Consider the following 22,909-nt stretch of genomic DNA (forward strand, 5'->3'; position numbering starts at 1 on the left):
ACGCCATACTTGAGATGTGCATTCCAATTCATTTCGAAGAAGTTGTTGCGCGAGTGATTTCCTTCAAATTTATTTAATAAGGTTAGCAGTGTGAAACCACCGGTCAAAAGCGAACATAGTTCAGGTAGAGTCAAACATTTTATTTGGTTGGTATAATATTTAAACTTGATATTCTCAATTTCCAGGCAAATGACTGCATTCGTCGGCGGCGGCGTTTGTCGTAATTTAGGTCGGCGGTGGCATCACGCCCTCACTGTTTTCATCTTTTAAAATGAAATTAAAAATTCGTAATGTTAACTTATATTTACTTATATAAAAATAGTAATAAAATGATAAACAAAAATCTCACGAATTTTTTGAGCTTCCTTATTTTATTTTCGAAGAAAAATCGAAATTTAAAATACAGTTTACTCGGTATTTTTTATTACAGAAGTCCGCACCATTTTTTACAAATCACTCGGTATTAAGTACCGAGTCCTCAGTAATAACTGACATTTTGCTCTCGAGAACTGAGAACCGAGACCTCGGTAATTATTTGATTTATTTACTGAGGTGGGTACCGAGAGCTCAGCTGTTGAGAAATCGGTAATCTGACAACCGAGCCCGGTAAAAAATATTAAGTGTGTACAAATATGATGAAATTTACACATACTACGTATCAATTTTTTCGAATGACGCGTTCAAAAATTACGCACTAGGTCAAATTGTTCAAAATAATAGCAGTTTTTGTTTTGGAAATATCAGGAAAACAATTAATTGGAATATTATCAATTTGAATTCAGGTGCTGCGAGACACTAAGTTTACATATCAAAAATAAAAACTGCTATTTTTTTGAACAATTTGACCTAGTGCGTAATTTTTGAACGCGTCAATCGAAAAAATTGATACGTAGTATGTGTAAATTTCATCATATTTGTAGTTCACTGCCAAAATTTTAGCTCAATCGGTCATCGGGGTACAAAGTTACAGCTTGTCAAAGTTGACCATTTTGTATGAAAAACGGCTTCCGCTGCTATTATTCTGAACACAGGTGTATGTCCAAAAACAAACGGTTCTTCAGAGAGCCAATAATAGAGATCAATATCAAAGCTTTCAATACCCTTCGGGATAGAAATTGTACTTGGGTGACAAATCCAATATTCTAGTGATAAAATTTTATGCGTGATTTTCATAAATAGCGTTAAAACTAACAGTGGATAATTTTTCTGATTTAACCGCGAAGTGGACGAAGGACTTCGCTTGACCATGCCTAAAAAAATAAGATGTCCAAATCTCTCAAATAATATTTGGATATTTGGATTAAAAAAACACCGATAACAGTTCAAACATTAATAAATTATCAATCGATTTTTTATCAAATGTTGGATTTTCTGGCATTGATCAAGAAATATCTAGATAAACATTATTTGATACTGACCGCACACAAAGCGAACGTGACTGAATGATCGTCCCATGTTACCAATTCTAAATCTTATCAGCCGAAATCCCATGTCCGGGTGTTTCCTTCCTTCTACTACTAACAATGTTGTCTCAGAAAAGAACACGTACTTCTCACCTGAATTGCAATTCTAAGCTCGCTTGCCCGGCTTATTGGCCTGTGTCAAGCGAAAAGTCCCGTTAGGAAATAGACGCCAGCAGCGAGCAACAAGCGTAAGAAAGAAGAAGCCCTTCTCGAACGCGATGATGAGTGATGACGATTTGGCTGACAAAGAAAAGGGATACAAGACACTGGCTGATTGGCCCATCAATTGGGAAGCAAAGAAGATTCAAAATAAGTTATAAAAGAAAAGTGCATTCGCTCGCAGAGCATTCAGTCTTTTTTATACCACCACTAGAAATTCGCGGTTATTTGAAAAGATCGTTTTCTTACTTTTTGGACTTAGCCGAAGCAAACAGCCTTTTCCAAGGCTCTAAGAGTCTAAAATAATGTTCTCCTTCAGTCGCTATCGCACGGATTAGGAGGCCCTACATCCCCTGCTGGGCCAACTTGTGGCTTATTTCAGGCTAATATTCCGTGACCGGACAGATACTTCCTGAATTTTTTTGATGATTCTTGTTCGAGGTAGATTTGATTTCTGTATCGGTTTGATGAGAAGATTTTGCCAAGGAATGGTATGCAACGCCGATTATTTATCCAAAATAGTTGATGTGAGAAATTTGGACATATTATCAGTCTTCAAAAGTTCCTTTGCAATGAATTATTGGCAGTGGCTAGTTTTCTACTCGCCGCTGCCATATCCAGGCGCTATAGTATATCCGCAAAATAGCCAGCAAGAGTTAACCGCCAGAAATTTGTATGGCGAAAGTCATCTAACGCGGGTTTTCTCAAAATAAGAAACTTGTCATGAAAAACTATTTGGTACCGTTTATGAAGGAAGGTGTCCGCTACCATGCCTACCAAATATTTTTTTGATGAAAGTGCTTAATTTTAAGAAATCGAACCTTAGATGCCTTTCGCCATACTGATTTCAGAAAGTTAGCTCCTAGTGTGCCGCTGTAAGCACACTCAAAGCAGGCGATTCATTCGTTGCATTGATGCAAAATCCAAGGAGCAGGAGAATGAATGCTCCCTATTTGTCAAGTGATCATTGCTTTGATGCACTTGCATCATTTTGGAAAATACTACATCATTGATTTGAATCCTTTCATTGGATTTTAGGCAAAGGCAAACACGTGGCGCGTACTATTAGTAACCGGTTTGCTTTCCACTTCGTAGTTACGTCGCGAAGACGATTGTTGTTAGCAACTGGATATTGTGTCATATTTTGCTTCTGTAATAGGAAATTACATTCGAAACAAAGTGAGAGGTTCGAAGACCAAAACTTCAATGAATTATATTGAGAAAATATTTGCCCGACTTGTTTTACATTATATGACTCTTCCAAATGTGCTGCTGGTGCTTCCGATATTTTCCCGAATATGAACATATTTAGTACATCGGGTGCCAACTAGCATTGCAAACCAGTCAAACATAATTTCATTCTTTTCCAGGTTTTCACATACGTTTTGTCAATTCCCAACCACAATTCTTACATGATGAAAGTTTAAAAATAAATGGCATTAGGTTTCACCATAGATATAATTATCAAGATGTTGGGGTCGGAGCAAATTAGTACTCATTTCATGGTTCCTGTGTACACACAAAGAACAAACATGGTTTTATAGAAAATTATGCACTTTTAATTTGAAAAGTGCATCATTTTCCTAGAAATAAGAGTAAAATTATTCTCATTAAAAATTACTTTTCTATTTAAAAGTTGTTTTTATCCTATTAACAAAGTAACATTAAAAGTTCTTTCTATCAACCTGAAAGTTGTTAAACTTTCAAAGCATATCAAACGATTAACAACAAGAAAAGGAAAATATCACTTCTCTTTTTTCCTCTCAGTGTCTATATATGACAGCGACGAAATCAGCAGCAATCGCTAGGATCAAAGTATAGCCACGTCATGGGTATAAAAAGTACATATTTAGACGATCCCCACCAGTGCGTAAATAAAGCCAAAATAGCAACCTCTATCATGACGCGAACTCGCACCGGTCGTTGGTAAACGGGTTTGGGAAATGTAAACGCAACCTTCGGTGAATAGCGAGTTGGCAAATTTGGCGACCCGCTCTAACCGTTGCCAAACCATCACACGGAAATATAGAGTAACGCATAAATAAAAAATGTGCCGATTTCTGAAAAATTGTTCGGTTATTCATCATCAAAACCATTGTGATGGAGGTTAGTTTAGTTTGGATTTCAACTGATTGGCGGCGCTAGTGCATATGAAATAACCTGATAGGTTAGATATCTCGAAATCTGGATTTTTTAGAATATTGGCGTCTTCTACAAAGTTGGTCGGGTGGTCAAAACCATCATGACGAAAATAAGTTTAATTTGAAATACAACCGCTTGGCGGCGCTAGTGATTTGGAAATAATCTTAAAGGATAGATATTTCGATAGTTGAAATCTTAAGAATATTGCCGTCTTCTACAAAGTTGTTCGGACGATTAAAACCATCATGACGAAAGCAAGTTTAGTTAATAATACAACCGCTTGGCGGCGCTAGTGTATTGGAAATAACCTGATAGGTCAGGTATCTCAAAATATGTAATTTTTAGAATATTGCCGCCTTCTACAAAGTTGTTCGGGTGGTCAAAACCATTGTGACCAACGCAGGTATAGATTAAGATATAACCGCTTGGTGGCGCTAATGTATAAGAAATAACCTGCTAGGTTAGATATTTCGAAAACTGAAATTTTTAGAATATTGCCATATTCCACAAAGTTGTTCGGGCGGTGAAAACCGTCATGATGCAAGCAAGTTTAGTTTTAAACACAATCGCTTGGCGGCGCTAGTGTATAAGAAATAAACTGATAGGTTAAATATCTCAAAATCTGGAATTTTCAGAATATTGCCGTGTTCTACAAAGTTACTTGACATAAGACGAGTTCGTAAAATTCCATTTAATTCCACCACTTGGTTGTACCTTTGACAGATACTTATTTCGACTTCTACAGTAAGTGTCTCGTACTTGACTCGATTCGACTCAACTCGAGCGCCAACGAGTATTGCGGTTTCAAACTAAACTACTGGTTTTGACTACCCTTTTGAATCTTACATAATAACCAACCTAAAAGATAATTCGGATAACTTTGTAGAAGATGGCCACTTTCTAACTCTAACGGATTTAGAAATATTTAACCTAACAGGTTATTTCTCATACACTAGCGCCACTGTGCGTATGAATTCCAAACTAAACTAGTCTCCATCATCCACCTCACTAAATTATTGCATATAAGCTAGCGCCACCTAGCAGATGTGTGTCTAGCTAATCTGATAATCACAAAATGCATTACGCACATACTTATATTACAAAAGTTGGAGCGCGTTCTGAAAGATTTGAAAATAAATAATAATTTTTTCCTGATTTTATTTATTTCCGTGTTTGCCTCAATAGCAACCGGATATTCACCACCGGTGCGAAGCATGATTGCACTTCAACAACCTTGATAGAAACAACCGGTGCGAGAACAAGTGCATAAATAAAATATGAACGCATTTCGTTCCTATACTAGACACTCATTTGGATACACATCGGTGGGGATCGTCTTAGTGCGTACTTTTAACGAAATCTTGAGCCGAAGAAAAAAGAAGGACATCAGGCCATTTCCAGGTAAGTCAATTTAAATTCCTTTAATCTTAAACGTTAAAGGTATCGGAGCTATCTAAGCGCCCAATTTCCATGATTCAATGGCGTAGAATCAATACTTATGCGAGATTTTTTTTTACAGATAATCTGTTTATTTCGGCGTTTCTGACTGAAGAGAAATCCATGGCGCAATGACCAAATATCTGCATCCAAATATCCGAGGCTCTGGTCCTTTTGTTTGGAAATCCGATAAAGGATCTAATGTGTTCTAACTCTGATCAATTTTAACACAGATAACTAATAAATAATGAAATAAACATGCTGAAACTGTATACTCTGATTATATTATGATTTTGAAGGGAAAAAACAAGAATGAGGGATAAAAGTGAAGTAAGCTTTTCTGGAATTAAAAAAAAATTGCACTATATTTTCCATAATGTGACCATTTTTATTTGACAGTGCTACAATTTTATTTTGAAAGTATAAACTTTTATTTTTAGAGCGGCAAGCAACTTTTGAACCATTGGTGTATTAAAAGTTTGGGTACTTTTGCTTTGAACACACGCAACTCTCTACGAAAAAGAACCAACGAAACTTTTTATTTTAACCAACGATTTTTTTAATTTGATTAATGATTTTTCTTTCTGTGTACTAAGCTCTTTGGTACCCATCGGTACCCAGTAAAACTAAGCAATCCAAATTGAATTTAAATTTGTTCTAATTTTTTACCGTAGTCATGGGTATTTGTCGCATTTGTTTATTTATTATTTTGGCCGATGTCGGTGGTGTTTTAGGAACAGATTGGAGATAAATTTATGATTTGCTTCGTCATTTAATAATTTCGCTTTCTTTTAGGTTGAATCATTGGCCATATGATATAGGGACAAAAGGACAAAGACAAAAAAGTATGCCACTACAGTGATTATCTTCGAAGCTGATAAGCAACTTTCCACAGTGCATATTGAATTCTTCGTGGTTTCAAAACGAATTACAGCCAATCTATATAACAAATTAATCGATTTTAGCAGATGATTCAATTAATGGAAATATCCAATTATGGAATATTTACCGAAGTTAAATCCAGCAGAAACTTTTACAAGACTGGACTGAGAAAACCATGACCTGTTCGGGCGGAACTCAATTGCGGAATTCACTGATCAGGACCAACTTATTCGCTTTAATTCTTCTCGGGATGTTTTCGGGAGTGACGAGTGCTTTTCTGTTCACAGCTTGGCCACTTATTTCTGGAAATCCCACCACTGGTGAACTGATCTCGTAACGCTTCGCTGATTACGTAGTTGTTTAAACTTGAAATCCTAGTCTGAAGCAATCGATGTCTAATTTGTTTTGAATCGTCGTCTCAAATGAACAACCACCTTGTTTCCGAATTGTCTTTATATATGTTCTTCGGAAATTACACACAAAAATTCTTGAAATATCATTTATAGATTTTTGAAATTGAACTTTCTTACTCCTAACTCTATTACCTATTCTTATATGGTCTTTACGTAGACTAGTTTTATGTGGCAACGGAGCTATTCAAACTCCACTCAGATGTGTGTATTAGAGTGATTCAAATTTTGACTTTTTCGCTCCCCTATGCTTAAACGATGACATTTGATGTTTTATTAATCCTCCTAAATTTTTAGCTAATTTGGATGTAACTAGACTGAGCACGCGCAGTTTCAATATTGTATGAAAATCTATATGAAAACAGTCACTTTTGTGGAAAACCGTTCCGCAACGTTGCTCATTAGGCTCTAAAAACATATAAATATGTTGCCAATATAGAAAATTATGCAATGAAACTGATCGTCTTTGTTGTGAAGCGATTCTAAGGTTGCAAGATAGGTTATTAGGGAAATACTAAATCGTGGTAAATTCAATTTAACACGTGAAAGAATAACATCAATATCAATAATGAGCATTTTTGTTTCATTAATAACTTTGCTTACAACAGTCAAATCGCTTCGCAACAACAACTGGCCGATACTCTGCCAAATAGCAAAACAGATTGCCATATGTATAATAGTATACTGCCACAAATAGAAGGAGGTGTGAGTTTAACGTAGTACAAAAAACTACTAGGGTCGCAGAAAGTAAGATTTGCTTCATGTCTTTTCCTCCAATTTTACTCTTTAACCGAAACTTTTCCTATTGCAAGGAGCAGAAGGTTGTTTGTAAAGTGTACTGAAACTTGTTTAACACTTAAAGAGTTAAAGATTCGCTACACGTAATTCGATTTGGTATCGAATGAACGAGTCCGGTAGGGACACAAACATTAATTTCCCTCTAGTAACCTTCTAACCTCATTTTTGTACCCACCAACTAATCACGTTGTTAGCATTCAACAGTGTTATCTGCAAGGTTAACTGCCTAATGAGAGTCAGAAGAAGCTTCTATCCGTTAGCATTAGCCTGAATCTACAGAGCCACTCAAATCATCGGACAATTGCATCGCGGCCCTCTTGACCCGAGAGTCCGGAATATCATCAAGTACCGGAAAATACGTTTCGGCGTCAGCTCCAATACACACACGTTATAAAACGACAAGTCTAATAAATATTGAAAATCTCAATCGCAATCACAAATTAGACTGGGACGCTTTCTTCTGGTGAGTTCGGATGGCTTATTCCACGCGGTCAATCGTTGTCGACAACCTGGTCGTAAATTGAAGAGCGTTATTCCTCATTGACTTATACTTCTCCGTGACGTCTCAGGCGGTCAACATAGTTGAACTATGAACCTACCCAGGTAACCAAAAGTTCCAAGAGTACGTTTTTCGCTTAATCAGTTTCACTGAGCTGCTTAAGCGAAAAACGTATTTTTAAAGGAACTTTAGGTTACTTGGGTAGGGCGGTTGTATAACAGCATTGCCTTTGTAAGGACTCCATAAAGTTTATTATGGGAAGGTAAGAAGGAAGTGTGTGCCATTGAATTGATCACGATCTTAGTCTCGCGCACATTAAGAGCCGGCAAACTTGAATTTCCTTCCCATTTTATTCAACAAAGGCTCTCTTTTTGTTCGTTTGAAGCTTCCAAGTTTTCGTCTAGAGAAAAATAAATATTTGGAGAGTTAATGTCCACCTGCAAGACTGTAAATTAAATTAATGAATAGATTCACACAATGATCAATTTTAAAGATAAGAATCAATAAATAAATCCGGCAACGATTTGCAGGCATCGTCATGATTTTTTTTTTGGCCGATTGTTAATTGAAAAAAACAACCCATGAGACAACCATGGTAACTGTACTAAAACCGATTTGAAAGGGATTTTCAATAAATTACGTACTGCCTACTGATGACATTTCTGGGGACCGTGGGTCGTTCATAGTCTATGAAACTGGAACCATTAAAAATCGCCAGTTTCACATTGATTGTTGGTTTCACGCAACAGATAGAATCGCCAGTTTCATTACGATGAGCTCTATAGATTTGGTGCTCGTGAGGTTGTTGTCTACATTTTTCGCTGCTACTGTCAGCTAGAAGTTTTTTTTTTCGTCAAAATAAACAGTTACTACTCTCATTCGACACCATGTGTGTCCTAACACTCAAATCATATCCATATAATAAAGTATAAAAAACGAGAAAGTTCGACGAGAGAATCAAACTTCCACTCAAGATATTGGCATAATTGAATATGACATCACTAGCCGTATAACCACAGAGCCACCTTTCAGTTCCATGCTTTCAAAGGGCAATTTGATGCTTCGATTAACAATTCGGTAGATCATCGCCTGAAATGATTTGAATCAATGATGCGATATTTCCAATCAAGTGTGCAAAGGAGCAATTAAAAGCGAGGATGTTAGGTTATTCCAATTTAAATCATTTTTTCAAAGCATGCTTTTGCGAATCATTCTCAAAAGAGGATGCTCTTTGAAGACTGCATATTATGTATCTAAAAGGCATGGTCAAGTCAAGTCCTACGTCCACTTAGCGGTTATATCACAGACATTACCCACTGTTCGTTTTTTAATATTTAATATGGTCGCATAAAAAAATGATAAAAATTGGATTGCATTTATGGTGAAACCAGAGTGGATCTAATTAAGAGTGGCGACACTGTCAGAATTGGAACAAAATTCATCTGTCATTCCCATACAAAATCGCGTTCCAAACGAACAGGAGACCTGTCAAATGCGGCACATGTCGTCACTCTTAATTACATATTGTGTATCCGGAACAAATTTATACCGCTTTTTATACCGAAGTTGGATTTTTCTCCAGATACAGGCAACTTTCCCAACTTCGGAAGTAGTGCGCTGGATTCGCCTAAAGATGCGCTAAACAACGCATCAATTAGTTTGACAAATAATACTTCGGAAGAAAGTTCGGTTCGGAAGTCCCGACTTCCGAATTCTAACTTGGTGCTACGCCGACAATACACTCTGAGTAAAACGAATTGAACGTCTTTATATTGTGCTTCCAGTTGAAAACCGAACAGAGCTCTCGCGACGATTCTTCTTCTTATTGGCATCACATCCTCACACTGGGACAGAGCCGCCTCGCAGCTTAGTGTTCATTAAGCACTTCCACAGTTATTCTTACTGCGAGGTTTCTAAGCCAGGTTACCATTTTTGCATTCGTATATCATGAGGCTGATGATAATTTTATGCCCAGGGAAGACGAGACAATTTCCAATCCGAAAATTTCCTAGACCGGCACCGGGAATCGAACCCAGCCACCATTAGCATGGTCTCGCATGGAGGGCCCTCGCGACGATTGAGTTTTTCCTTATTTCCTGATGTCGCAACTGCATCGCGACTAGTGCACATCTATGCTACCGCCGTGCGCCATGATGCGCACTAGTTGCGACAAAAGGAAACGGGAGAAAACTCGATTGTCGCGAGAGCTCACTTCGGTTTTCAACTGGAAGTACAATAGCTTTGTTAAACTCTTGATCGAAAAGAAAGTAAACATGTTTGACTTGAACCGAAATAATACAAAAGCAGATTTTATTTTATCAGTTTTTTTGTAAAGGCAGAAATGCACATTAAAACCAATTTTTCACGTCGCTCTTTGATTCGCAAATGCAAAATCTAAAATCCTTGTTAAAAAATTCAAGTTTTTCTGTATGGCAACCCTGCTCTCAGCTGACAAACCAAACGCAAACTCGTGTGACGTTTTGTTTGACAACCGACAGTTTTCAGCCAAAACGGAAGTCAAGGATCGCTCTTTTTCCGGCATCTGCCAGTCGATTACAGTGGACACATTTTAGCTCTGCTGAAATAAAACTTGTTAAAAATGGTAAATTTTGTGGATAATAGTGCTGGGTTTAGTGTAATTGATTCGAAACATTGTGAAGTGTTTTTGGAAGTGGATACCAATTGAAAATTCCTTTGAATATACTTTCAAAGTGCTGAAATTCGTCGATTCTGACAGCTTTGTTGGTTGGTGGCGGAGAAACGGAAGCAGCAAAATTTGTTTTCGCTTTTTGCAAAATGTTTTGAACAAAATATTAGTTGTTTGTGAATTTTTTCCTCGAAATAAGTGACCAAAACTACAACCATCGCGTAGTAGCAGCTTCAAAACGAAAATCACTGAAAAAACTTCACTCCGTCCCGAATGAATTTCTCATAAAGGCGCTTTGTTTACATCCGCCAGCAAAACGGGAACTAATCGAACGCTTTCTGTTTTCTACTCTTCCGACAGTCGCTCGTGATCCCAGAGAAGTTCCAGCACATTCTTCGTGTGCTCAGCACCAACATCGACGGTAAGCGTACCGTTCCGATTGCGCTGACTGCCATCAAGGGTGTCGGACGTCGCTATGCCCACGTCGTGCTGAAGAAGGCCGATGTCGATCCGTTCAAGCGCGCCGGAGAGTGCTCCGAGGAGGAGGTAAGTTTGTTTTAATATTCTTTAAAGGAAGGCTGCAGTCAATATGAGTATAGATGTGGAAATTTCTGAATTTGTTGTAGATATGTGGTTCAAATTGGAGACAGTTATCCGTTACGTCTATTAATTAAGCTAGCTTAATTATTGATGAGTATCATTTTTACATGAAAACTTGACTAGCTTTCACATAACTTTGTGCTAAAACAGTTCTCTTTCAAAGAATTCCTAAGCGCATTTATCTCAATTTGAAAAAAAAACAATTTTTGATACATCTACAAAATTCTTGATATAGTTCTCTGTAGATACATTAACGATCAAAGCGCATTTCATGTTTTCGAACATCGGATGTGTGCCGTGAAAAGCAAATAAGTCATTGATTGCAACAGCATGTTGCGGCTGATTATTTTTACATTTATTATTCATTCAAATTATTCAGAATACGATGGTCCGATCATGTTACTATTATTATGAACAGCAACCTGTTGGTGATGTTTTCCAAAAGTGATCCAACTGATTAATCGAGCGCAGCTGACGAAATTAGATAAATCACAGATGCTCTGCAAAGTATTGCGAAGTGCAGTCATAAGCCGATCCGAATAAGAATTTAGTAAATCAAGTGAAGCTACAGGATTATCGAAATTCATCAGAAGAAGATATTTTTCGTTTTGTGATTGAAACTCTTGTTAAGCAAACTCATCCATAGCTTTGTCTAGCGTGTTGAGGTGAAAATATTGCAGCTAGAACTAGCCTTGCTCTCAACGGAAGTGAACATAATAAAAGAGAATCTCTCATTTGGACATATGTTTTCGAAAGTCATGAATAATTTAATATGTAACTTATCATGCTAATCATTTCTTCTTCTTTTAGGTTGAGAAGATCGTCACCATCATCTCGAACCCCCGCCAGTACAAGATCCCCGATTGGTTCCTGAACAGACAGAAGGATATCATCGATGGCAAGTACTCCCAGCTAACCTCCTCCAACGTTGACTCCAAGCTGCGTGAGGATCTGGAACGACTGAAGAAAATTCGCGCCCACCGTGGTCTGCGTCACTACTGGGGCCTGCGTGTGCGCGGTCAGCACACCAAGACCACCGGTCGCCGTGGACGTACCGTCGGTGTGTCCAAGAAGAAGTAAGATCTTTTTGGTGGACGTGTGTTTTTGTATAGCTTCATAATACAAAACATAGGATAAAGTGAGTGGGATCCTTGGATTCGACGCTATTGGTTTGTACTGCGATATGGTTTGGATTCTCCATGGAGACGAATAAATGGATGATGAAATGAAGCAAAGCTGTATTGTTGGTTTGAATCCTAAAGATCCCTGTGTGAGAATAGCAACTACTTTCAGTGGCAATCAAGTGAGTGTTCAAAAGTGAAGTTCTCGGAGAGTATGCGATTGGCAGACGGATAATATATCAAGCATATTATCCAGCGTTATTGGTTATTGGCCCGTATGAATAAAAAGTAGTAATCCACACTTTACTACAAATTATGTAGTATTTACTACTTTTGTAGCAAAACGGTATGAATAAAACAGGGTGTCGACTACCTGGAAAAACCTGGAAAGTCAGGGAATTCCGATTTGGACCTGGAATGTCAGGGAAAGTCAGGGAATTTCGATTGAGGTCAGGGAAAAAATCACAAAACCCAATGTTGAAAATTTATGGTGATTTTTTTTATTTCGAGCAATATGCTAAACACTTATGACAATGAAACGCTGAACCATTTTAATCCATTGTAATAGGATCAATAAAAGTGCCGAAACTTCGGATCAGAATTAATATAGCGTTTTAGCTGGTAATCAGACTGCATAGCCAATAAACAAAACAATACTCCGAGGCAGTTACAGTCGACAACCACTTTCACTATCAAGCTTTAAAGTTTTTGGTGTGTGACCGTTGACAGTCTCTAGATTAAAAGTTTACTCCGGGCCCATTCCATGTACCCATGGTAATCGAGTTTGTTTCTATTTATCTCTAAGCAATAACACAGGTTCCAAATCCATGCACTATAGGATTTCGGGCGGTCATTAATCGAAAATGTCATGTCTTCCGAATTATTTTAAAATATTTTCTCTCCATTGTCAATACTCTAATTAAGAGAAATTCTGAATTTGAAGTCTCTAGGTGCACTAGTTCCAAAGATATAAGGTGTCAAAGTCAGAAATGGGTAAAAAGTTAACAAATTTCCTGAAAAAATATTTTACTTTCAACTATTTATTGAAATATTTTCTTAATGTTTTTCTTTAATGTTAATACATCATTACAAAGGTAATTGTATAAGCTTTAAAATGGTATGCAAAAACTAATGGTTACATTGTGAAAAAAAATGAAAAAATGCGGAAACAATATTTTTTCCAAAAACGACGCTATTTTCAACTTTGATAGTGAAGAACTTTTTTCCTCAGAAATCCCCGGGTTCTTTTATGATGCACATCAAGGACGAAGCTTCGACTAAAATTTCCGAAATAATTTCTTGCCAGTATTTGCAATTAACAGAGTTAAATCACTTTGATTTTTTTCATTTATTTTTTTACTGTGTTTTGCCTCTCGTACTCCAAGGTTAATGCTCATTCCAAAACGAATGTTTGATAGAAGGCCCGGAGATCCGTAGTGGTATATATCAACTAACTCAGCTCGAAGAATTGAGGTGATGTCTGTATGTGTGTGCATGCGCGTCTGTATGTATGTGCGCAAATCGCCATTTAGACGCTTATTTGTGTACGATTTTCTCGCAACAAGTTTCATTCGACGGGAAATCTAGTCCCATCGTTTCCTATTGAAAATGGGCCAGACTGAACTATGGGCTCAAAGGGTATGGTCAAAATACATGTATTGGTAATAACTTCGACTTTATTTATAACAATTTTTTTAACTTTTCAAAGGAGTGAATGAATAAAACCCCCAATACAATGCAGCACAACGGTAACGGAATTTATATATTTCCTGTCAAATTTTACTGGTTCCGTCGCCATTCCGCTGAATTGCGTTTGGGGCTTGAGTGGTTTGAGTCATTTCCCTAAACCTATTTTTCTGAGCTATTCATTAGCTACTGATGGAGAACTAAATATGAGGTTTCATAGTATGTAAATATTTATAAATCTCATGGAATCAATAATTCCCGACATGTTTATTGCAAAAGTAAAGACGAACAATATCTTAGTTAGTACGGAGAGTATGAAATTCTTGCTAGTGTTCATGAATGTCTGGCTAAAGGTAGGGAAATATTTATTCACTCATCTACACTTTGAGGTTCACTGGCTGAACAACCAGCGGAAAGTCAATATAAAAAGAAGAAATTTAGAACTCATAATGCAAGAAAATGATCAAGAGAGGCAAATGTTGACATTTTTCTTCGTGCCTTACATGAATCAGATCTATTTTAAGCTCGATTTGGATAACGAGGAGACATTGGAAAAAAATTCACTTAGTTATTCTTATGCCATGCGTAATTTTGTAATATTTGAAGATTTTTAAAAGTTCTTTATCCTCTGATACTTTAGATGAATTCATGTCATCTTCCATCGTTGATGGAATTGAAGAAAATATCATTAAAGATTTAAACCTTCACACAGAAAAAGAATGATGCTATATATAACTTGTAGAAATCATGAAAACAAATCAAAAATAATTTAAATAGTGTTGTTATTCAAATTGAAAGAAATTTGCTTTTCGGAACAATGGAGCATTGTGGAATGAATGAATGTTCACATTTTTGAGAATATATTATTCTCATTTATTTTTGAATAACTTGTACAAATGTCATGGGATTGCGATTTCTAATTTGCTAATACCCTTTTTCAAAAGTTATTTCCAATTCTGATTCTTTAAGAAAATTGTTTAACTATTTTTAGTGGAATGTTTTCACTGTCATAAGACGAGTTTAGTAAAATTCCATTTTATTCCACCAACTCGTATTAGTTCTACATATACGTATTTCGACCTGTTAGGACGTCTTCAGTGTCTCGTACTTTACTCGTTCTTGACTTCTGATTCTTTGATTAACATTTAATGCTTTAGGATCCTTCAGAACCTAGTACTTTGTCAAACAGATTGTTCTAAATACAAATTGTGAGGCATGAGAGTAAGAACAAAAAATATCACCGAATGTCATGAAATTAATGTCTTTTAACATTAATTCGGTTCTCTCGCCGCCAACTTCAGATTTAGAGCAATGAAAAGTTATTAGATTTATTGGTAGGGGAGGCGTTTTGTTACTTTCTTCCCACAAAAATGATTACCTTCCGCAAAAAATATACAAAAATATATAGACGACAGTCCACAAATGAGGATGGAGAAGGGGGAGGGTTGATGAGGTCCATAAATTGCTGAAAGTAATTTTTGTACAACCCATTTCATTCTCCGCAAGAAAACGTATAAAATTAAACTTCCTAAATTGGATTGCTTTGTCACGTTAATCGAATTTATGAAAAAAAATATTACGTAATTCATAGACGATCCCTAAAGGGGGGGGGGGGGGGGTTAGAAATTATATATTCATGCTATTTCGACCATACACAGCTAAAGCAAAGTGGAAAATCACTTGAAAAGTCCAATTTTATTTTTGACCGCTCGCTTGTATGGGGATCCCCCATAGTGCCATGTTGTTCAAATGATCACTGTTGAGGCCTGATACAAATAGATTGAGTGGTTTTGTGTCAGAGTCGTTTTTGATTTTATTTTGCAGTTTCCTCATCTAGCGTTCAAATACTTAATCATCCATCGCGAGTCTTAATAAAATTATATTAATGTGGTTATGATATTGGAAGAAAGGCGATCTATCGTGATAAATTTAAATTGCTGATTAGTAACCAACAATATATCATATTACCTTTTGATGAAAATTCAACGCCCAATTATTTGTAGAGTCTAATACAGAGGTTCCCAAACTGTGGGTCGCGACCCCTAGGGGGGTCGTGGGCTGTTCAGTGGTGGGTCGCGAAAGACAAATCTTAATTCATGACTTTGTTACTATTTTGTCCCACAAATCTATTCCATATTTTGAATTAGGATCTACTTATGATTGGATGATTAAAGAACAACAAACCTGACGAGGTCAACGGCTTTTTTTTGTTATACGATATTTGGGCAAGTAGAAAGAAGTCCTATACAATCCAAATGTAAGCCCCGAACCCAATCCAACACCAATCCTAATTCAATTCGAATCCGATCTAAATCAAATCCAAATCTATTTAAAATCCAATCTAGTGATGAACTTTATTTATAATTTAAAAATCACTTTAATAAAGAAATAAAAAAAATCAAATCCAATCCAAATCTATTTGTAATCCAATCCAAATCTAATTCAAATCCAATCCTAATCAAATCGAAATCCAATCTGAATAAATTTTAAATCCAATCCAAATCCAACCCAAATTCAGTTCAAATTCCATCCAGACCAAATCCACATCCAATCCAAAAAATTGACGAATTTTTGACAAATACAAGGATGGGATATAAAGCAATTTATTGTAATTTGTCCAATCGAACGCTTACTCATTTTTATCTAATTTCACAAAATCAATGCATTTGGTACCTGGTGGGTCGCAAGCAATATGGGATTCTGGTAGGTGGGTCGCATAACCAAAAGATTGGGAACCTCTGGTCTAATATATCTAGTCTAAGCTGTCTAAACTGAATCAAATGGCTGGAATGTGACATAGTTCAGAACCGAACCACAAATAATCATCAATAATGTTTAACCTACAACCAAAAACCTAGATATTCTTGTAGAAATAAAACGCCGAATACTATCTTTGTTGACCTTTGACAACACTCCACAGCATCGGCATCATCCCCAAACAAGATTCTATAGGGAATGTTTTAAAAACATTTTGTGAACTTTCATTTGATGATGGGCTTTTAAAGTCATTGGTCGAGCCTCACATACTTAGGTACTAGTCATGTAGAGAGAATGACAGTTGATTAAAGCATCATACAAATGCTGTCCAATGAGCAGCTCGAAGTAGCTCGAAGTTGTTCCTGTCACGCTCAGGCCCGTTTGTTGACAAAAAAGAACGAGCAGGACGGGAACAACTTCGAGCTACTTCGAGCTGCTCATTGGACAGCACTATAATCTACCTCATGTACGTAGGTGGCGATGGTCTCAATAAAACGTTTTCTCGATACTCCATAACCATAGTCGGACGCAAGAAGAGGGTAATGTTTTTGTCAATGGAAATGTTTCAGTTTTACATTCGCTCCTTCGGATGTTTATAAAACAATTTTATCAGGAAATATTCTGGTTGATCTTTGAGAATTTTGTCCAGAAAATACTCCAGTGAAAATGCTTTAGGATATCTTGTGAAAATAATTATTCCCATCAGAAAATTTTCTAAATTACTTCAGAATTCTCACTGAAACATTAAGAAAAATCCTAGTGGATTTCCAAGAGCTCGCTCAATAGTTTAATCCTGGAGCTCCTTGATGGATGTTTAATAGATTTTTTTTTGTTCAAAGCTCCGCTCCAAAAAATTTCTAGATTGTATGGTGTTATTCAAATTTGCATTGAAATGTCTTCGTGGAAGTATTCATACGAAAAATATGCCAAGAAAAATATGCCAAACATGTTTCCACGAGTTCTTCAAAAAAAACTCCAAACTACACTTCGTAAGTATTCTTGAGACCCAATGGAGGTTTCTCGATGTCTAAAAATACCTAACCCGTAAGCTTTTTTTAACGGAATTAGAAGGATTTCTAGAAACTCCCACGATAGTTCAAAAAGTTGTTCAAAATTCGTGTCAGTAGTCTTGGAGGTCTATTGCGACTCCAGGAAGTCCGTAGAAATTTCCAATGGTGGATGAATGCACCAGAAAGTTTATAACATTGGAGTAAATTTTGGAAAGATGTGAATTATGAAAACTTTTCAGGAGTTCTGCGCATTTACTTGATTCTTTGTGAACGACCAGAATTTCTTACGAAATTCTACATATCTTTAATGTTCTGCTTCTAGAAGTCATAAGGCTTCCAGTAACTTAGGAACTCATATGGATAGGAATCAAACATGCAGAGATTTTCATGTGCTTCTAGGAATAGAATTTTTTTTTTTATACCTGGAACTTTTCGAGAAATGGTCTGGAAAGTCAGGGAAAGTCAGGGAATTTCATTCTCAAATTTGAGTCGACACCCTGATAAAAGCACGTTTACTTTACTACAATTTTCGAACTTACTACTTTTGTGGAACTTGTTTGGCAGTTGATATGAATAAAAGCAATAAAAACTACAAATTATTTGTAGTCTGCTCAGGACCTTGCAGACAAAGTTATTCCATCGCCTGGATTTAAATTTGCCTGAATGGTGTGTGGCGTTGGGCAGGCCTATAAACATGAACAAGTCTAATATACTGTTCTTCAGTCACATGACAGATCGTAGCAGCCATCGCATGCAAGAGACACATTCGCGGTCAGTCAATTCTTCCTTCATCACGAGGTCAGTCGCGAGTGCAAGCAATGTAAACATGATGGGTGATTCGTATGTGCGATGTTGAATTGCACATTTGGCGATCCTGCCAGGAGTGTGTGCTGGCGTTGCTTGTAGAATCACCCATCATGTTGTGTAAAGATGTGTCCGTAGCAGTTTTGAACGAACTTCACGGGAAGCCGAAAAGAGGTTGGAGCGGCGAAGCACTTTTTTGCATAGGTAAGGAGTAATGGTTTCGTTATATTTGTGTGGATGCCGCGGACTCGAGAGATTCTGATTTTCAAAATGTTTTGCTACAGACCCGCAACTCTCCTCTCAGTGCACACATTGCGATTTCTCACGTGGAATTGTCATTGTGTTGTTTTTTAATTAGTTACAACTATTTCTTCAATTTGCCTCATTGCATAAGTGATTGCGCCGAATGTAAAATTAATTCATACCGTTCACTTATTGAGTTTTGTTGGTAGTTAGCTATAAGATATTTTATGAGACGTATAGCGGCAGCCCGATTATTTACATTTAAGGTTTTGTTTTGATATGATTCTGCTTGAACATTCCGGTAGATCCGAACACAAAATGATGTTTGTAACGTTTTACTTTTTATTGATGTTTTCTTCAGCATTTTATGCCTAGAATGTAATGAAATGAATAATCTAGCAGCAAACAGGCAAGACTGACATTTCTAACAGAAAACAAAGAAATGCTTTGTAAACAATGATAATGCTAAAAACCTCAATAGTATGAGTTTATTTTTCACGTGTACTTTCTCAACTGCGCCTAGAATGCACACATCTATGCGAAGAATACTTGTTTACAGCTTATTATGGAGATTTTCTGACAATGATTTTTGATGTTTTGATTTTATCCACCGATGCTGTCTTTGGGTGCTGTTCTTGGACATTTGAAAAACATCGGATGTTTGGGACGTTTATGTGCTGGCATTTTATGGTTTATACTCTTTGATTGGTATGTAAAACAGAGTAACTTTCGTAAGGCTTTCTTTAGATAAGTTAAATAGAGTAGTAGACTTGGTAGTAGAAGAGTAGAGTAGGATTTGTTTGTTGATGGATTATTCCAAGTGTGCGATGGGTGAAATATGATTGACTTCGGAGCAAGGCGATATATGAACCGGTTTTAGTAAAGCTTTTTAAATTCAAGTATGATTATCAATACACACACAATAAAATTATTGATAAAATTGAAAGTACCGTTGAAAAAGTATAGGAATGATTTTAAGTAAGAAAATGAAAATTTGAAATTTACTTATGAGAAAGAGTTGTTTCATAAATTACTATTTACAAATTCCATTTTCAAAACTATGTGTTATGTTCAATGTTGTTGTTTTCAGAATTTTCTTTTTGATTGCAATAGTTGAATTTGCCGAAAATATGCAATGCTTCTTGTATCTGAGTGTAGTGAAATCGAATGATACTGTGACATAAAATATCTGCAATGCCGCGTGGATTAGATGTATTGTGCTTAGAAAGCAATATTTCGATTAGGTGAATTTTATTGGTGGCCTGTGTTGCCAAAAATTCGTAAAAGTACTTTTTGGATATTGTTGATCTTTCTGTTGAAAAATTTAAGGATGTTAGTTCAGCGAGGAGTTCAATAAATAGAGTTTTATTGTTTTAGTTAAGCGTGAAAAGACACCCGCGTTCAAGTGTTTTTTCCTCTGCGTTGGTGGGACGCCCGCAAGAAAAATGTGTTATTGTGGATTGGAATGATCACAATTCAGCGTGGTGGGACGCCCGCATTCAGTAGATTCTTCCTCTGCGTTGGTGGGACGCCCGCAAGAAGAATGGTGTTATTGTGGATCGGAATGATCACAATTCAGCGTGGTGGGACGCCCGCATTCAGTAGATTCTTCCTCTGCGTTGGTGGGACGCCCGCAAGAAGAATGGTGTTATTGTGGATCGGAATGATCACAATTCAGCGTGGTGGGACGCCCGCATTCAGTAGATTCTTCCTCTGCGTTGGTGGGACGCCCGCAAGAAGAATGGTGTTATTGTGGATCGGAATGATCACAATTCAGCGTGGTGGGACGCCCGCATTCAGTAGATTCTTCCTCTGCGTTGGTGGGACGCCCGCAAGAAGAATGGTGTTATTGTGGATCGGAATGATCACAACTCAGTGTGGTAGGACGCCCGCATTCAGAAGATTCTTCCTCTGCGTTGGTGGGACGCTCGCAAGAAGAATAGTATTACCACAGAGAAACAGACGTCTCACTTAGAACAAAATGCAATCAAAATCATCGTCACGAAAACATTATCCCCCAATGCTAAAATCACAGTGTGTGGTCAAGCGGCAACCAGATGGCGGTAGTGCGCAAACGTCAAACACAAGCAAAATCGATGGAAGCGCCATCGGTGGCCGATTGACCACCTACATAAAATTAAATTAACCGTTAAAAAGGTGAACGATGGAACATGTGCTGAGTGAGACGTCTGTTTATCTGTGGTATTACTACAGACCGAAATTGTGAGAACTCTGTAGCAGAACGTCCGCAGGCAAGATTTTAATTTCCCCACAATGGTAGAACGCCCATAAGAATTAAGATTCTATCGTGGATTCGTAAGGTGCTCGTGGAGATTGATTGCATTGAGAAAAGATATCCGCCTATAGTTAAGAACAGTTTATCGATACTATTCCGGATCGGTTTCTAGTTTTTGTTGCTGGTTGTTTGACATTTATAGTTTCATATTGAAATACACGTATGCTCAAAGAAAGTAAAGGTAGTATTAGTACTGATGATTTTTACTAGAAGCAAAAAAGGGTTATTAAAAATAGTGTTTAACGTAGCAACCCTATAACCAGAGACCGGCGGAGTGAAAAACTGACGAAATGGCAACGTATGAAAATGCATGAAATCGTTTAAATTCTACTGGCAGCACTTGAACTTTTTGCTTGCTTCTTATGGAAGCAAAAAGTAAACAAGTCGAATTGGAACCGCTTTTGATGGTTCGATTGGAAACAAGATGGCGTCTTCGCCGATCTCTTATTCTAGTATTTCTAGTTTAACGATTACGAAATTAGACGCTCGCTGTACAGTAATGCGCCGGAAGTGATCGTTTGGTTCAAGATGCTTTTTTATCATTGTGAGAGAGTATTCCCATCATTAATAATATGTCGTTAATGTAATTTTTTTCTTTAAACATAGATGCCAGTCGTTATTTTTTTAGAGAAGAGGGGAGATGTGTGGCGTTGGGCAGGCCTATAAACATGAACAAGTCTAATATACTGTTCTTCAGTCACATGACAGATCGTAGCAGCCATCGCATGCAAGAGACACATTCGCGGTCAGTCAATTCTTCCTTCATCACGAGGTCAGTCGCGAGTGCAAGCAATGTAAACATGATGGGTGATTCGTATGTGCGATGTTGAATTGCACAAATGGTAAAAGGTGTTTACGAATTGAAATAATCACCGCAAATTAAATTAACGATACGATTAGGTAGTGTTATTTATCAAAGTTTATACGATGGGGTCGGTTTTTACTAGTTTTTTACTAGACATTCGCGGGTTTTTATACGGATTTTATTAAAGTTTTTTTTACGCGGTCGTTTAAAATGATCGGGAGGAACGGTACGTCCCCCACGTAAAGCGCGATTTACACCTCCCGTGAACGTGAACAAACTGTTTTTCGATAATAACTTCTTGATATATAGGGGTAACGGCTCAAACCTTGGCCCATTATGCTACGGTTGAGCACATTTATCGTTATAAATCTTTATATATTGCATTTGCAACCAGAATTATTCCACCAGCCGGCTTGCTTACATTTGGTTTTGACGCCAAATAGCAAAAAACGACGAGGAATGTCCGCAATATCTCATTTAAACCAGCGAAAGTCTCGAGAGAAATGGACAAAAGGTCGGCATCCTTGTCCCTATCATGTGGATAATTTTTCAGCCCACTTGGGACGAGTGAGTGTTGATTTCGAACATACGAGAGATAGAGATGGGTTGCTGTTTATAGTACCAGTCATTTTGCTTGCGTTGAATAAAGGCAGCATGCAAACAAATAGAGAAAATCAAATCATCTTATTGAGCGTGAATTCTAATTGGTTGCATGTAAAATACTACCACACTATTGCGAGAGTGCGTTTCAGATTTCCCCAATAGCACGCTTACCAAGGACATGCTAACGAAAATACTATTATATGAATCATTTATTTCCCAAATATTTACCATATTTGCAAGTGAAGAAGTTTAGAAAAATGAAACCGTATTAAAAACTGCACTTGCAAAAAGGCTACATGTTCTAGCCCTCATGTTTTGCCTACAAACAAATTGCATACGTTAATTATTGGCTACCGCATAATTTTGAGATTTACTGCTAGTTGAAATCATGGCAGTGGTGTTGCTCTCGCTCCTCTCAAAGAAACTTTTTTCCAAAACGTAAACAATGCTTTAGGTGGGGATGGTGCATAACGCACTATTGAAGAAAGCCAATTGTAAAACTTATTCTAGGCAATTCCTTGCTTTGTACTGTGCATAAACAGTTAAA

General features: G+C 37.1%; 1 protein-coding gene across 1 annotated transcript; it reads left to right on the forward strand.

Annotated features, from left to right (window-relative positions):
- Positions 1-10,232: 10,232 nt before the first annotated feature.
- Positions 10,233-12,272, forward strand: LOC134224909 (small ribosomal subunit protein uS13). Its single transcript, XM_062704557.1, has 3 exons — positions 10,233-10,392; positions 10,798-10,983; positions 11,848-12,272. Exons 1-3 carry the CDS (start codon positions 10,390-10,392, stop codon positions 12,115-12,117), a joined length of 459 nt encoding a protein of 152 aa, XP_062560541.1. The 5' UTR covers positions 10,233-10,389; the 3' UTR covers positions 12,118-12,272.
- Positions 12,273-22,909: the final 10,637 nt, after the last annotated feature.

The sequence above is a fragment of the Armigeres subalbatus genome, chromosome 3 (genome assembly GCF_024139115.2).
Source record: "Armigeres subalbatus isolate Guangzhou_Male chromosome 3, GZ_Asu_2, whole genome shotgun sequence".
Classification (NCBI taxonomy): Eukaryota; Metazoa; Arthropoda; class Insecta; order Diptera; family Culicidae; genus Armigeres; species Armigeres subalbatus.